Source organism: Corythoichthys intestinalis, chromosome 16, assembly GCF_030265065.1.
Source record: "Corythoichthys intestinalis isolate RoL2023-P3 chromosome 16, ASM3026506v1, whole genome shotgun sequence".
Classification (NCBI taxonomy): Eukaryota; Metazoa; Chordata; class Actinopteri; order Syngnathiformes; family Syngnathidae; genus Corythoichthys; species Corythoichthys intestinalis.
Window position 1 is genome coordinate 37,232,038 of NC_080410.1, and position 17,560 is coordinate 37,249,597.

The window sequence follows — 17,560 nt, forward strand, 5'->3', positions numbered from 1 at the left end:
CAAAAACAAAAAGCTCAATTAATTAAGAAAAAAAAAAACTGGTGCATGTTCTACAAACATAACTTTTCACCACACACACACATAATCTGAAATATACAGAGCCCCGCCTAAGGCGACATGGAAGAAGAAAAAAAAATTAAAAAACTGGAAAAAAACAAAAAACAATGCCCCTAAAGAGACATGGAAGATTTCTTTTCTGTCCCCCCAAAAAAAAAAAAAAAACAGGTCGAAGCAAAAAAAAAAAGACAATTGAAAGATAATAACCAGACGAACGTCTTTTTTTCTCAGGGCCCAAATACACCAGATGCACGATCGTTCCTGTTCCGGTCCGGCTCAGTGTTGACTGCGTGCCACGCAGTACGTCAAAAACAGGCAAATCATCCCGGCTGCGCACGGCTGCGGTCCGCCAACTCCGTTCCCTCGTGAGCGATCGCGTGATCGCGCGCTAAAATGTGCCATTTAAAACAACGAAAAACACACGGAGTCTATAGACCCTACTCACATGACGTCACAACCATGCCTCCGCGCCATATTGTCCGTCAGCTCGTCGTGTTTATGCATCACCGCTACGTAAATTCCTCCTATTATGGCGTGTTTTTCTGCTCGTTAACATTAATAATCAAAATGGTGAAGGCGTGTGTGGCGGTTAGTTGCAATAATAGAGAAGATAGACGGAGAGACTTGAAGTTCTACCGTATTCTGAGAGACCCGGAGAGGAGAGCGAGATGGATTGCTGCAATTCGACGAGAAAACTGTGCTCCAAACGATTACCACAGATTATGTAGTACTGTAGTCATTTTATATCTGGTAAGATACATTTAATATATATTTAGAGGGTTTTGGGCTGACAACCACAATTAAGATCATTGCGAGGCTAATCGCCAACAACATACAGTTTCAAATTTAAGATGCTTATTTCTTCCACCATCATTACATTTTGAATAATATTTAGCTGGTACCAAGTGAAAGAAGCTGGCCTTGTCTATGGATCATCAGTTAAACAGGTGTGCCCAAACCTTTTGCAAAGGGGGCCAGATTTGGTGTGGTAAAAATGCGGGGGGCTACCTTGGCTGATTTACATAGAACAATATATTTAAACAAATTTTAGCAAGCCCTTCTGTGTGTCACGTTTGCTTTATTATTTTTTTTAATTAATTTCAACAGTCTCGTCTTTGTGGCGTTCTCTTTCGACACTCGGGCTCTTGCGAAATACTGCTGCTGTGAAATTAAACTAGCTTCAAGTTGCTATAATTTCTCGACCGGAACCGCAACGATCATGCATCTGGTGTATTTGGGCCCTTACACAGAGCCCATGTTCTCTGCATTTGCTGTACATCCATCGGTAACCATGTAGCTGTCCGGGGTATCAATCAATCAATCAATCAATCAACTTTATTTATATAGCACATTTTAAAACTCCGCAAAGGAGTCCAAAGTGCTTTACATAACATAAAACAGCAAAATAAGTTAACATTCCAAGATAAAAGAAAAACAAAAAAATAAAATAAATAAGAGACGAGGTCATAAACAGTCATTCCACATTAAAAGCTGAAGAAAAATAAAATGTTTTAAGGCGTGATTTGAAATCCGTACGTAAAGGGGCCTGTCTAATAGTAAGTGGTAATTGGTTTCACAGCCGGGGTGCCATCACTGCAAATGCATGGTCTCCCCTAAGCTTCAACCTTGAGCTTGGGACTTCTAGAAGCAGGTGGTATTTTTTTTTTTATATTGCTTCAATGTAAAAAAAAAAAAAAATGCTTAATTTATTTATTTTTTGCTTCGACCTCATTTTTTTTTTTTTCCCAGGCATTCTTTTTTTTTTTGCCTCAACAGAATCAAAATTATTTCGTGTCCTTTCAGGGCACTTTTTTTTTCCAACGTCAACTTTTTTTTTCTTCTCTGTCTTTTTTTTCTTCTTTCATGTCCACTTAAGTGTAGGAAAAATAGAACAATTCTTTATAAAAACAAATCTTTATCCTTGGAAAATTGGATGCAGAATAAGATCATTTTTGTGTCCCAACTTTTTAATGCCAACGGGCACCTTGTCATTTTTGTTTCTATAAAAAAACTCAAGAATGAGTATGTCCTTTTTATTGATTAATTTTATTAATTATTATTATCTAAAATCAGAAAAAAATCAATATCTGTAAAATTACAATCTTTTTTGTAAATAATTGAATTATTCTTTATCATTATTATTATTATTATTTATTCTTTGTTTTTTTTTCTTTGATATACAATGTTTTGAATATTTATACCCCCTGGCCATAGACTTCACGTCTATGCCCTGGCATATCTGTGAGTTTTATTTTATTTTTGGTTAGGGCTGTCAAACGATTAAAATTTTTAATCGAGTTAATTACAGCTTAAAAATTAATTAATCGTAATTAATCGCAATTCAAACCATCTATAAAATATACCATATTTTTCTGTAAATTATTGTTGGAATGGAAAGACACAAGATGGATATATACATTCAACATACGGTACATAAGTACTGTATTTGTTTATTATAACAAATAAATCAACAAGATGGCATTAACATTATTAACATTCTGTCAAAGCGATCCAATAGTAGACGGACTTGTAGTTCTCAAAAGATAAATGCTAGTACAAGTTATAGAAATTTTATATTAAAACCCCTCTTAATGTTTTTGTTTTAATAAAATTTGTAAAATTTTCAATCAAAAAATAAACTAGTAGCCCGCCATTGTTGATGTCAATAATTAAACAATGCTCATGGGTGCTGAAGCCCATAAAATCAGTCGCACCCAAGCGCCAGGAGAGGGCGACAAAACTCCAAACACACAAGTAACAAGTGGACATTGCACTGTGCTGTCATTTTAATCTGTTTGAGCGGGGCATGTGCGTTAATTGCATCAAATATTTCAGCGTGATTACTTAAAAAAATTAATTACCGCCTGTTAACGCGATAATTTTGACAGCCCTATTTTTGGTATGCATCTTTGATTGTTCAACTTTGTCTTTTTATTATTATAATAAAACAAATGTCGAATGTTACCTTTAAAAGATAAAATAAAAAGTACATTAAAAAAAAAAAAAAAAAAGACAAAAGTATTTGCAACCGTGTCAAAATTATTCTAAGTGTCACCTGGTCAAATTTTTTCAAAGTGTCACAAAGTCAAAATGTTATTTTGGTGGTTATTTTTTCAGTGATGAAATAGGTCAAATAAAAAGACATATAAAGCTGCAACTCATTCTAAAGTTTGTAACATTGGTTAGGTATTGTTTATTTGCATTTTTAGCAATGAAACGAAACGTCTTATTTGAATTTACTTGCAGCACGGAAAGAACCCCACAATAAAAAATTTTGTTTGGATTACGTTTACAATTACATCTGGTGGTTAAAACTGGAACTTCATAATGACAGTACAAATAAAGATGCACCATAGTATGTGGATAGTGGATAGTTGACAGCTGAGGCTCTGTTGCATTTGTTTGCATTGTATCCCAAAAAGGCAGTAAACCATTGTTTTTCACTTCAGCAAAAAGAGGATTAAAAAAAAGTGATATTGAATGGCCCCAGGGTGAGACTTCGGACATCCCTGGTCTCGTTTCTAGTGAGCAGATGACAAGGTCCTCACAGTGCAACACCTGTGACCGCACACAAAAGCTTTTTCGAAAATTCACCGAGTGGCATTCGGGAGATGGCGGAGGACGTGTCTCCAGGCTCCTCGTCTCACACGTTGTCGTGTTTTTGTGTGTGTGTGTGTCTCCTGTGGGGATGCTGTGACATTACAACTAGTTTTTGATGTCATGGAGGCAAGGGAAGGAAGGAAGATGAGTTGTTAAATGTCAATGGATGGGAGATTTTCTGGGAAATCAGTGTAACTTAAAAACAACGGTAAAGCAAAAACAGGCTAAATCCAGCCAAAGTAACACACAGACTGCTACACTTTTTGATCCATATGATATTTCATCACCGTCAATTAGTGATGCACGATAATGCATTTTTCAACTGATACCGATACCCAATAATTTCCTCCACCTTCCAGCCGATAACCAATAATGTGAAGCCGATAATTCTATTAAAAGACATATATACAATTTTAAATTATACACAAGAGCAAATATTACTGTGCAAAAATAGAATTTATTGCTACTTTTTCCACATCAAACGTGAACAAATACTACATTTCAACATCTAAATGATGTATAATAATTAATAAAGATGTCCCGATTGATCGATCGGGTCCGATCACGTCATTTTCATAGTATTGGAATCGGCAAAAAAATATCGGACATGCCTTTTTAAAAAAAAAAAAATATATATATATATATATATATATATTAGGGCTGTCAAACGATTAAAATTTTTAATCGAGTTAATTACAGCTTAAAAATTAATTAATCGCAATTAATCGCAATTCAAACCATCTATAAAATATGCCATATTTTTCAGTATATTATTGTTGGAATGGAAAGATAAGACACAAGATGGATATATACATTCAACATACGGTACACAAGTACTGTATTTGTTTACAATAAATCAACAAGATGGCAATAACATTATTAACATTCTGTTAAAGTGATCCATGGATAGAAAGACTTGTAGTTGTTAAAGATGAATATTAGTATAGTATAGTATAGTACGTATAGTTATAGAAATTTTATATTAAAACCCCTCTCAATGTTTTCGTTTTAATAAAATTTGTAAAATTTTCAATCCAAAAATAAACTAGTAGCCCGCCATTGTTGATGTCAATAACTACTTACACAATGGTAATGGATGCTGAAGCCAATAAAAGCAGTCGCACCCGAGCGCCAGCAGAGGGCGGAAAAACTCCATAAAACACAATTAACAAGTTGGCCTTTCACTATACAGTGATACCTCGGCTCACGAACGCTTAAGCTTATGAACTTTTCGCCTCAAGAACATCAAATTCGCGAGCATATAGTCTCTGCTGACGAACTAGTTTTCGGCGGACGAACCAATTCACGCGGTCGAAAAGCGCCACGAGAAGCTGACGCACGCTCACGGCGTCCCAGTTCGTCCCCTCACTTTCGTTGAGTGCGGACGTGGTTTGTGTTTGATAGAGATTTTGGACCATATTGAGTGTACTTTTGCTATTATGGGACCGAAAAAGAGTTACCTACAGTCCTTATGGAAGGTGACTCGTGTTACCAATTCGCCCTTGACTGGTAATTGGCGGTGCTTTCAGCTTCCCACCGTAGTGAGAAGTGGACCGGCGAGTCACGTTGGCTCGTTGTCGTCGGTTGTCTTCGGTTCGCCCGATTTCCTCTCCAGAAAGGTGGCGGCGTGCATACAAACACCCAGAGGCGTCGAATGGCTTTTATTAACAACCAAAAGCATGTGGTGGGCACAGCAGTGGAGTCTACGCTAACTGCGCACTTTGCCGGTAACACTCTCCTTCCAAACAGTAACTCCCTCCCTCCCTCCCTCCTCCTCCCACTCCATTCCATCAAGCCATCAACTACCATCACAAAGGTAAATAAAACGACTTTATTATACAGTACAGTTTATTTCTTTAATTATAACACAATAGCACATTTATTATACATAAAATAAGGTATATTTTTGTGTAGTTTTAAGGCTTATTTAGTAGAAAATTATGTTTTATGGGGACCTGGGAACGGATTATTCTCATTTTAATGGTTTCTTATGGGAAATAAATGTTCGGAAGACGAACTTTTTGCCTTACACACACTTTCTGGGAACCAATTATGTTCGTGAGCTGAGGTATCACTGTACTGACATTTAAATCTGTCTGAGCGGGGCTAGTGCGTTAATTGCGTCAAATATTTTAACGTGATTAATTTTAAAAATTAATTACCGCCCGTTAACGCGATAATTTTGACAGCCCTAATATATATATATATATATATATATATATATATATATATATATATTTTTTTTTTTTTTAATTAAATCATTTTCTAATTGTATTTAACGTTACAGACAAAATGTCTTACGCTCATCCAGAGTCTTTAGTTTTGGCTTAAAGTAGGGCTATCAAATTTATCGCGTTAATGGCGGTAATTAATTTCTTAAAAATTAATCACGTTATAATATTTAACGCATGCGCTGCACGACCCACTCACGCATTGTCGCGCTCAATCTATAATGGCGCCGTTTTATTTATATATAAAGCTAAAAGGCAGCGTATCAAGAGTAGAGTGAATATTGGCAGTCTTTAGAACCTTTTTTTAGTTGGTTAAAGACTTAAAATCCCTCTCAACAATTAGACATATCATGGGAAGCAATGTGGGGAAGAAAGGTAGTAGTTGATCTTTTTCTTAACACCCTATGTTATTTCCCAACGCAGAGAAGATATATCAATTGGTGCAACGACGCACAGTCATGGTTGCACTTCCCATCATGCATTTGGACAGAACAGTTAAATGGCTACAGTATCATTTACTGAAAGCTCAACAAATACACTAGATGGCAATATTTAGTCACAATATACAAAGTCACATTTATCCTTTAAGAATTACAAGTCTTTCTATCCGTGGATCGCTCTCACTGAAAGAATGTTAAATATGTAAATGCCATCTTGAGGATTTATTGTCATGTACTGTATGTTGAATGTATATATTCGTCCGAGTTTGATTCATTTTTTTCTTAATGCATTGCCAAAATGTATATGATCGGGAAAAATTATCGGGAATGATTGGAATTGAATCGGGAGTAAAAAAAAAAAAAGCAATCGGATCGGGAAATATCGGGATCGGCAGATACTCAAACTGAAACGATCGGATCAGGAGCAAAAAAACATGATCGGAACAACCCTAATAATTAATTAATATTAATCATACTAACAAAGTAAATACTTAATTGCACATAAATACCTTTAGGAGGGCTTGAGGTGCAGGCACAGAATTGGACAAATTTGCATTGATTGCGCACATTTGGAAGCTTAATCAAGTATATAATTATCAGATTAAATTATCGGTTGAATTTTTTAAAATCTGGATTATCGGCGTGATGTCATTATGGCCATTATCAGCCGATAATTATCGGTAACCAATATTATCGTGCATCAACAGTGAGGAAAATAAGTATTTGAACACCTTGCGATTTTGCAAATTCTACCACTTAGAAATGATGGGCGTGTTTGAAATTTTCATTGTAGGTGATTGTCCACTGTGAGAGACAATCTTTAAAAAAAAAATCATGAAATCACAGTGTAAGATTTTTTGAACTATTTATTTGTATTATTTATTTTACACTACTGCTCCACACAGATCGTCTCTAGATCAATCAGGTTTCTCGGCTGTCACTGAGAAACACGGAATTTGAGCTTCCTCCAAAGATTTTCTATTAGGTTTAGGTCTGGAGACTGGCTAAGCCCCTCCAGAATCTTGATATGCTTTTTACGAAGCCACTCCTTAGTCATTCTGGCTGTCAGCTTTGGGCCACTGTCATGTTGGAAGACCCAGTCACAACCCATTTTTAATGCTCTAACTAAAAGAAGGAGGTAATTCCCCCAAATCTCAGAAAACACGGCCCTGGTCATCCTTTCCTTAATACAGTGCTGTCGTCCAAGTCCCATATGCAGAAAAACACCTCCAAAGTATAATGCTACCACCCCCATGCTTCACAGGAGGGATGGTGTTCTTGGGATGGTACACATCATTCTCCTTCCTCCAAACACTATGAGTGTAATTAAAACCAAAAAGTTCCATTTTGATCTCATAGGACCACATGACTTTCTCCCATGACTCCTCTGGATCATTCAAATGCTCATTAGCAAACTTAAAATGGGCCTGGACATGTGCTGGTTAAAGCATGGGAACTTTCCGTGCCATGCATGATTTTAAACCATGACGTCTTAGTGTATTACCAAAAGTAACCCTGGAAATGGTGCTCCTCCTGTGTAGTTCTAGGCTGATTCCTCACCATTCTTAGGGTCATTGAGACCCCACGAGGTAAATCTTGCATGGAGCCCCAATCCGAAGGCGATTGACAGTCATGCTTAGCTTCTTCCATTTTCTATTAATTTCTCCAACGGTGGATCTTATATCGCCAAGCTGCTTGGCAATTCCCCTCTAACCTTGTCCAGCCTTGTAGAGGTCCCAATTCTGTCTGAGGTGTATTTGAACAGCTCTTTGGTCTTGACCATGTTAGAAATTGGAGTCTTCCTGATTGTATGGGGTGGACAGGTGTTTCTATGCAGCTAAGTGCCTCGAACAGGTCAAAAAGTCCACCTCCACTCCACTTATTCGTGGAACTTTTAAAAAGCGACTAACAGGTCTTTGAGGGTCACAATTCTAGCTAATAGACAGGTGTTCAAATACTTATTTTCAGCAGTATATTACAAATAGTTAAAAAAATAATATACATTGTGCTGTCAGGAGTTTTTTTCTTTAGATTGTCTCTCACAGTGGACAAGGACCTACCATGAAAATTTCAAACCTGCCCATCATTTCTACGTGGGAAACTCCTCACTGTACATTGCCAGGCTTCATCACTGAATGAATTCATGAACGAGCAACACCAGTTGAAATGTAAACACCATTTATTTCAAGGCCATTGACAGATCTCAAATGTATAGATAATTTAATCAACAGCAACACAGGCCCTTACACATTCAAGACAAAGAATTCACCGCAACGATAACAAGACACGTTCAAACGCACCCGACGTAGCGTTGTTTCTTTTACCAACAGTTGCACAGAAAACTGTCTTCAGTTTGTGTTAGGTTCAACAAAGACTGATTGAAACTTTTCCTCTTCAGCATTGTAACTCCACAGAAAAAAAACTGCACAACACAATACGAGAAGCTACTGTAAGAGTTTACAACACCATCAAAAATGCTGTCAGTGCAAATGTTTGTTTACCCGCTACACTTAACTCTTAGTCATAGTCATTGCCATTGTTTTGTATAAGTGAGCTGTCCTTTTAAATGCTTTTAAGAAAATGCTTCATTATTTCTGGTTCTATTTTTCCAATGGAAATGTCATTGATCTCGATGATGTGTGTTTTATGGTGTGAAAGTGCCTTCAAAATAAAACATCTCTCAGATTGTCGCAATAAATTGTTTCCTAAAATTCCGAAGGTGCCAAGGGATGGACAGACTCTAGATGAAATATTCTATAAAAAGCTAAGTACTGTATCACGGTCCATTTTATTTTGCCTTCTATTTTTAAATTAATGTATCGTGTTTTTATTGTTAATAATGTCATCATGCATTTTAATTCCATGACTTCACATATCATCACTATTGTATGGAAAGCTCCTTTCCAAGGGGCCATTTACATCGTGAGGCTGCGACACCAAGACGCAACGATTATGTTGCGGAATGGCCTTGCCTTTACACGGTCATGGTGAAAACAGACGGCAAAGATGCAAAATTTTGATTCCGGCCTACATAGCAGAATGATTCGATTGCATGGATTGCTCCGCAACCATATGAATGGAATGCTCTCACTCCGATGACGTCAGCACCTGCATGTCACTTTATGCATGCGCAGTCGCTGCTTGTAAACATTCAGAACAGCAAACATGGTGAACTGTCGGCTTTAATGGACTGTTTTTAATATTATTTTTAATTCAAATATATTTTATGAACACATTTTTGTGCCTTTTGAAGCAAAAGAAAAAAATAAGTGTGGACGCCATTGCTTCGAGTGGGTGGGTATGTTGTCTTCCGGGCTGAGGAGGTTGTTGTCAAGGATTAACAGAATCATTGGCTGTCGCCTTGTAAAACTGCACTGCCCCCTAGGGCCCGGCATGAATACTACATCATTATCACGCGGAAATGCGACATCGTTCCAATGGAGACGGAACCATGTAAATGCAAACATGAAATGTGTCAGATTCTCGCAGAGTCATTATGTAAACGGCCCATTAATTTGGTCAATTTGAAATCTTAGAGATCAGGTTGGGTAAGTAGGTTGTTGTGTTAAGGATATCGTTATCAAAAAAAAAAACCCCAAAAAAACGCATTACTTAATAAGACACCTATTAAGCCTCTTGTTCTCCATTGGATTGTTTTTACTTTAATGTGCAACATTTGTTCTTGGTCTCTGACAGAGACCAAATATATACAATGAGGCAAATAAGTATTTAGTCAACCGCTAATTGTGCAAGTTCTACCACATGAAAATATTAGAAAGACCTGTGATTGTCAACATGGGTAAACCTCAACCATGAGAGACAGAATTTGGAAAAAAACAACAGAAAATCACATTGTTTGATTTTTAAAGAATTTATTTGCAAATCATGGTGGAAAATAAGTATTTGGTCAATACCAAAAGTTCATCTCAATACTTTGTTAGTATTGTTATGTACCGTTTGTTGGCAATAACGGAGGCCAAACGTTTTCTGTAACTCTTCACAAGCTTTTCACACACTGTTGCTGGTATTTTGGGCCATTCCTCCATGCAGATCTCCTCTAGAGCAGTGATGTTTTAGGGCTGTCGTGGGGCAACACGGACTTTCAACTCCCTCTATAGTAGCCTTTGTTACTGTGGTCCCAGCTCTCTGTAGGTCATTCACTAGGTCCCCCTGTGTGGTTCTGGGATTTTTGCTCACCGCTCTTGTTATCATTTTGACGCCATGGGGTGAGATCTTGCATGGAGCTCCAGATTAGAGATTATCAGTGGTCTTGTATGTCTTCCATTTTCTAATAATTGCTCCCACAGTTGATTTCTTTACACCAAGCGTTTTACCTATTGCAGATTTAGTCTTCCCAGCCTGGTGCAGGTCTACAATTTTGTCTCTGGTGTCCTTCGACAGCCCTTTGGTCTCGGCCATAGTGGAGTTTGGAGTGTGACTGACTGAGATTGTGGACAGGTGTCTTTTATACCGATAATGAATTAAAACAGGTGCCATTAATACAGGTAACAAGTAAGCCTGAACGATATATCGTTTAAACATCGCCATCCCGATGTCCGCGTGTGCGAGTCCCATCGCAAGCACGTGAGATAGTTTTTTTTTTTTTTTGTAATCCACATACGCCTCACACCCTCCCTCTCCCAGCCCTTTGTTCCTCTCAGTCACTGCGGCACTTGCTTATTAAAGTTAACCATGGCTTTGATCTGGCCAAAGAAGCAGACTTCACATGGGCATCTGTCAATCATCGTTTAACTTGTTAAACAGTTTCTGCAAGTAAGCCGCGCTGGAATGAATGTGTGTGTGTGGAGACTATATATGTCAGAAGTGATCATGAGGAGTTTGAAATTTCTACATGTGACTCCAACGGTCACAGCTAAGGGAGATAAACAGAAGCATTTAATAAAGCCAAGCATTTATCTACTACAGTACTTTATTCTTGTTCAAAAATGATTTGGTTGGACAGTTATCTTTGTAACTGATCATAATTATGGCATTTGAAGTGCTTAAACAACATTTATTTATATACATTTTTTAAATCACTTTGGGGGAAAAAATGAGAAAAAAAACATGTCTTATATGTATCTTTCCAATGCTGAATATGAATAAATACATTGAGCACAAAAAACACACACACAAAAAAAATTTTTAAAATTGGGGGGGTGCTACTTTGCAGCTTTTCACTTATCGCGGCGGGTTCTGGTCCGCATTAACCGCGAAAAACGAGGGATCACTGTACACTGTGGTAATGGTGAGTCATCCAAAGTCTCTCCAAACAGCTATTCAAGTCATCTAGTGAAAATTTCTTTTTAAAAATATATATATTTTTTTAATATTGCAATACCGCAACATATCGCAAAACCCCCAAAAAATCGCAACAATAGTTTTTTCCAATATCGTTCAGGCCTGGTAACAAGTGGAGCCTCGTTAGACCTCGTTAGAAGGTAGACCTCTTTGACAGCCACTCTAATTTGGAAATTCTTTAAAAATCAAGCAATGTGATTTTCTGTTTTTTGTTCCACATTCTGTCTCTCATGGTTGAGGTTTACCCATGTTGACAATTACAGGCCTCTCTAATCTAGGAGAACTTGCACAATTGGTGGTTGACTAAATACTTATTTGCCCCACTGTGTATGAACACTGTTTAGAACATGCTCAACATCATGCATTTTTCTGGACATTTACTCTAACATTGGCAGGTATCACAACCTTTTTATTGCAGCATTTTTGGAATACATGTGATTGTAAAAATTTATTTGGTACTGGTACAAATTGTAGATTTATAATTGGCCACAAGGGACATGTTTTGACCATATTACTGTTTACCGCTTATTTTTGATAGCATTCTTGGGATTTTTATTTAGAGATGTAACCAATAATAGTAAGAGCGAGCTATTTTCGACGTTAATGCACCGCTCGCAACTTAACGTCTTTTAGCGTCCTTGTCTGAATGCTACACAAGCCTATTAAGTGCACTCAGCTCGCTTTTCCCAACTAAATTACGATTTCGCTCCGACACTGTCCTCAGGGTGATTATTTTTTTCCCTTTCAGATAGCTGTACTACACAAAGCAGACTCATCACTTCAACAGACCGCAGATCTAAAATACGCTATGAATCACAACTTTTGTGTTGGTTTGACATGGCCAAATGACTCAGTTCGGCTTGACTGTTTGAATTATCACAACAACAAAAAAGTGGTCAAGTAAAACTTTAAAAGAAACTGCTCATGAATTGTTCAAAATGATACAAACATAGTACTTGAAAGCTTGACTGGATCTTTTAACCTGTCATGACAATTTTGTAGGATAATGCACAAATAACCAACCAAATTTTGAAGCACCTATAAATCTATGATTGATATGTTTTGCATAATGATGTTTTTTAAATAATACTCAATCAGAATGTGATAATAGAGTATAACAGTCTGAAAATGATTAAAAGTATACTAATATAATTAAAAAAGATGGACCTGTGTGAAGTAAATTGCACGAAACCGAAAATCTGCTAGTTCCACAAAGATGGCTGACATTCGACAAAAATGACTGAAAATCAGCTTTGGATTATGGAATATGAATCCTTCCGAAATTAATTATTGTATACTGATGCATTTAGAACATTCATCGATAAACCAAATGAAGCATCTCAACAAATTTTAGTAAATTGATGTTCGTACAAAATCCGTCTAAATTCTAACAACAGGCTGTTGACATCTACTTTATATAGTTTTGCATAAATTCAGCAAACCAATACTGTATAATTAGTACAACAACTACCAACATGACAAGAGTTTAGTCCTCCAACATTTCTCAAACGGTTATAAATGATTAAAATTTCTTATTCTGCATAAAATTACAGATGTACCCATTCCACCAAGGCACACTACCCTTATGGTACAAAAACACCTCAAAGTTGTTTGAATTATGATATATTAACTAAAGAATCATACAATTTAGAACAATAATTAATAAAAAAAAAAACACATGAATTAAAGTGAATTACTTTTTGGACAAAATCCTACTAAAATCTCATGATAACAGGCTTGTCAACAATTGGCTGACATCCATAATATATATATTTTCTTAAATTAGAATATTAATTACTTAATACCATCCATTTACAGTAAATGAACACAACACCACCACTTTGCAATGATTCTCCCCACATTTGGTACCCTGAGCTGTGGCGTGCAACGCTTGCTCCCGCTTACCAACAAATCCTCTCCAAAATCACCTTATACACACACACGTGAGGTAAAGATTCCGACTTTGAGTGCTACTTCCACAAAATAGTTTGGAATTCTATCATATCAAATATACGACAAAGAACGTTACAAAAAGTAGTCATGTGTAGATTTTTTTTCCTAAAATGAAGTTGAACTGAGGGAGTGCCAGGTCGCACAGTGACTCCCTCGCAAATCGTCATTTTGGTGTTGTGTAGATAATAAACAACAACTTGCAACATTGTTAAAAAAACAACTAAACAATGGCAACAACCTCAAAATTGTAAACATTGTACCGGTACAAGAGCACAGGTGGCGACACGTAATCAAAAAACATCGATACGCGTTGGCCCGGGGGCTTTTTTTTTTTTTTTTTGCCTTTCCTGTATTTTACTCCTCTTCCATGGACTTCTCAATCTCCTTCAGCCTGCGGACAAACTCCTGAGCCTCTCTGTCACCCGTTCGAGCGTCCAGCATCCGCATGATAGGCTTCTCTGCAAAAGAGAAAGAGAAAAGTAAAAAAATATAATATTGGGGAAAAAAAAGAAAAACCATGATCTCATCATCACTATAGACTTGACAAAAACACTTGAATAAGTTAGAAGAAGATTCCAAGGAAAGTTTGAATTGAAAGAGCAAAAAATGGGAGCAGGCAGATTCAACAGTATTCAACAACTGATGATAAAAGTAGGGGTGTCAAACGATTAAAATTTTTCATCGAGTTAACCCTTGAGAGTCGAAGGACGCGCCGGCGCGTCCTCAGCGCACGTCGTCTTTGAAGCGCCCTCGCGTTTTAATTACGTCACCCACATGCCGTTGGTTGGTCTCGTTTTAAAGTGCGGAAGTTGCGGTTTACTCTCGTTGTTATTTGAAGTCAATCGACCAACTAAAACGTGAGATATTGTCATTTAAGTTTTATAGTTTTATTGTCCTCTCAAAAAAACATTAAAATGCTGCATGGATAATTTGTTTATGTCTATATTTCCATCATTTCTTGTCCTTTTTCAAAACGGAAGCTCCATGAAAAAATACACAAATCAAACGAACCCTTTCGAAGTCACAGTGGAAGCACAACATGCGTTTTTTTTTTTTTTTTTAAATAAATATAACTGCCGTGCGAGGTTCCACCGAACGAGAGGGAGGAGTGTTCTGAAGCAGCGAGGTGGCGACCGACGGCCGTTTGAATCGAGCGAGCGAGCGACTTTGTGTGACTTTGAGAATGAACGGATAACTAAATTTAGCGCAAGCAATTGTGCTTTTTGATCAACGTGAGGAAGAGGATGGTCCAAATTCGTCATCATCGTCTTCTTCGGAAGAGTCCTCGAGTGAAGATAGTGACGGATTTGAACACGTGGGTGACGCCATCGACGAGCAGAGGTAAGCCAACCCACTTTTTTTTTTTTTTTATGCTGCTGAAAAAGTTTCTTTTGAAAGTTTCTTTTGATATTGCAAGACAAAGTTAATTTTGATGCAATATAAGTGTGTGTGTTTGTGTATATAATAATAAAATGTGCATATCGGATCAAAGTATAATTTGTGGTCTTCCTTCTATATGAAGATTAGGGATGTAGCACATATTCAGCTATGGTATTCTTTCTATTGTCATACATATAGATTTCCATTATTATTTATTTCTGTATATATTTTTATTTTATACTTTATTATTTTCATAAATACTGACTTTTTTTCATGTACATTTATAGTGACAATGAAAGTAAAGTGAAATGAAAATGGAAGGGTGGAAGGAATGAAAGAGGACTGACACCCCATGGAAGTGTGAGCTGTGTGATGTAGCCCTGTGTCTAATTCCAGGACGAAACTGCTTTTCGGAGTGGCATGCCTGAAAAAAATTTAACTTATTTATTGTAAATATTTTTGAAAATACTTTTTTTCCCAATGTTATATATATATTTTTTTCCCACAATGTCTTCTTAATTTGTGTATATAAATGTGTGTTCAAGAAGCTTGATTGTGTGTACATAGTTTTCATCAGGTGATGGGCCGCAATACCTAAACTCGTATAGAGATGGCCTCTAAACACTTTTTGTGTTAGATGGTATATTTTTTCACTGTTCTTCACTGTTTGGTCTGCTGTATATAACCTGTTTTGACTAGAGCATGTATAAAGGCAAAAAACGCCTATGGCTATACCTGTTGTTTATGTTCAATTGTCAAATATAAGACTATTTATTCTAAGTTTTTTGGGTTGAATGTTCATCCTAACATGTTGAATAAATATTACAACGTTTCAAAACGGTTCGTTACGCATGTTTGGTTGTCAATTGGACATCAATATTAAAAATTTTGACAAAACGATTTTGGAATTTTTGGTCTTTTTGGGCCCAAAATGATGATTTATAATTGGTCAGTGAAGGAAACAACAGTTTGGACATGAAGTTCAAGGTGTCACAAAAAAAGGGACCAAACCAGGCCATCGTAAACAATTCTTTCTTTGAAATATAAAGGCAACTTCAAAGGCATGCAAAATAAGACAAAATAGGCCCAGACCTTAAAGGGTTAATTACAGCTTAAAAATTAATCGGAATTAATCGCAATTCAAACCATCTATAAAATATGCTATATTTTCCTGTAAATTAATGTTGGAATGGAAAGATAAGACACAAGATGGATATATAAATTCAACATACGGTACATACAGTAAGTACTGTATTTGTTTATTATAATAATAAATCAACAAGATGGCATTAGCATTATTAACATTCTGTTAAAGCGATCCATGGATAGAAAGACTTGTAGTTCTCAAAAGGTAAATGTTAGTACAAGTTATAGAAATTTTATATTAAAACCCCTCTTAATGTTTTCGTTTTAACAAAATTTGTATAATTTTCAATCAAAAAATAAACTTCCGGTAGTAGCCCGCCATTGTTGATGTCAATAATTACACAATGCACATGGGTGCTGAAGCCTATAAAATCAGTCGAACCCAAGCGCCAGCAGAGGGCGACAAAACTCCGAAAAACACAATAAGTACACATTTCACTGTGCTATCATTTTAATCTGTTTGAGCGGGGCATTTGTGCGTTAATTGCGTCAAATATTTTAACGTCATTAATTAAAAAAAATTAATTACCGCCTGTTAACGCGATAATTTTGACAGCCCTAGATAAAATACTAAATAGGTACGTTAGAATAGTAACAAAAGGTTTCTACAGGTATCAGCAAATATCAATCATTTAATGCTTTTTAATGCCACTTTAAACTAGTTTAATGCCCATCCCCAACTGCAGATAGTTTCACACACACAAATTGCAAACGTTAAACAATGAATATTTTTGATCGTTGAACATACAAATGCAACTTAAACGCAACAGTTTTATGCAAATTCTGTTCCACTGAGAACACAAGACTTAGGAAAGCCACGCATGCATGCAAAAGAGCTAGGAGAAGAACAGTAGATGGGGAAATGATATGTGTTAATAATTTCACACATAAGTCGCTTCTGAGTATAAGTCGCACCCCCAGCCAAACTAAAACTGCGACTTATAGTCCGAAAAATACAGTAGTGTTAATATTCAAACTGTGGTTTATAATATTATAGATTACATTTTAGATAATATTTCATTACTTTTCTGAATATTTTGGTCAACTACACTAATGTATTTTACTCATTGACTGTCACTGACAGCAATAGACGCCCAGTTCATTTGAACTTAGTGGACAAACTAAGCACCTGCGTCCGAGATATAAATGCCTGGATGAGCACTAACTATCTTCTACTTAACCCCGAAAAGACAGAAGTCCTTATAATAGGCCCGAAAAGTGTGAGAGACTCTTTAGCTGCCCAGATAGTCACTCTGGACAATGTAAGTGTAGCCTCCAGCACCACAGTAGTACCTAGAAGTTTTATTCGACCCTGACTTATCGTTTAAAGCTCACATTAAACAAACCTTCTTTCATCTGCGCAACATAGCCAAAATTAGAAATATTTTTATCTAAAAGCGATGCAGAAAAATTAATTCACGCGTTCGTTACATCGAGATTGAATTACTGTAA

General features: G+C 36.5%; 1 protein-coding gene across 2 annotated transcripts in view; it reads right to left on the bottom strand.

Moving 5' to 3' along the window:
• Positions 1 to 12,088: 12,088 nt before the first annotated feature.
• The window catches only part of baiap3 (BAI1 associated protein 3), a 101,522-nt gene continuing 96,050 nt past the window's right edge, over positions 12,089 to 17,560 (bottom strand). For both annotated transcript variants that reach the window (XM_057860724.1, XM_057860725.1), the window contains one exon: positions 12,089 to 14,040. In XM_057860724.1, coding sequence (XP_057716707.1) covers positions 13,937 to 14,040 — 104 coding nt within the window. In that variant the 3' untranslated portion in view covers positions 12,089 to 13,936. The remainder of the gene's footprint in view (positions 14,041 to 17,560) is intronic.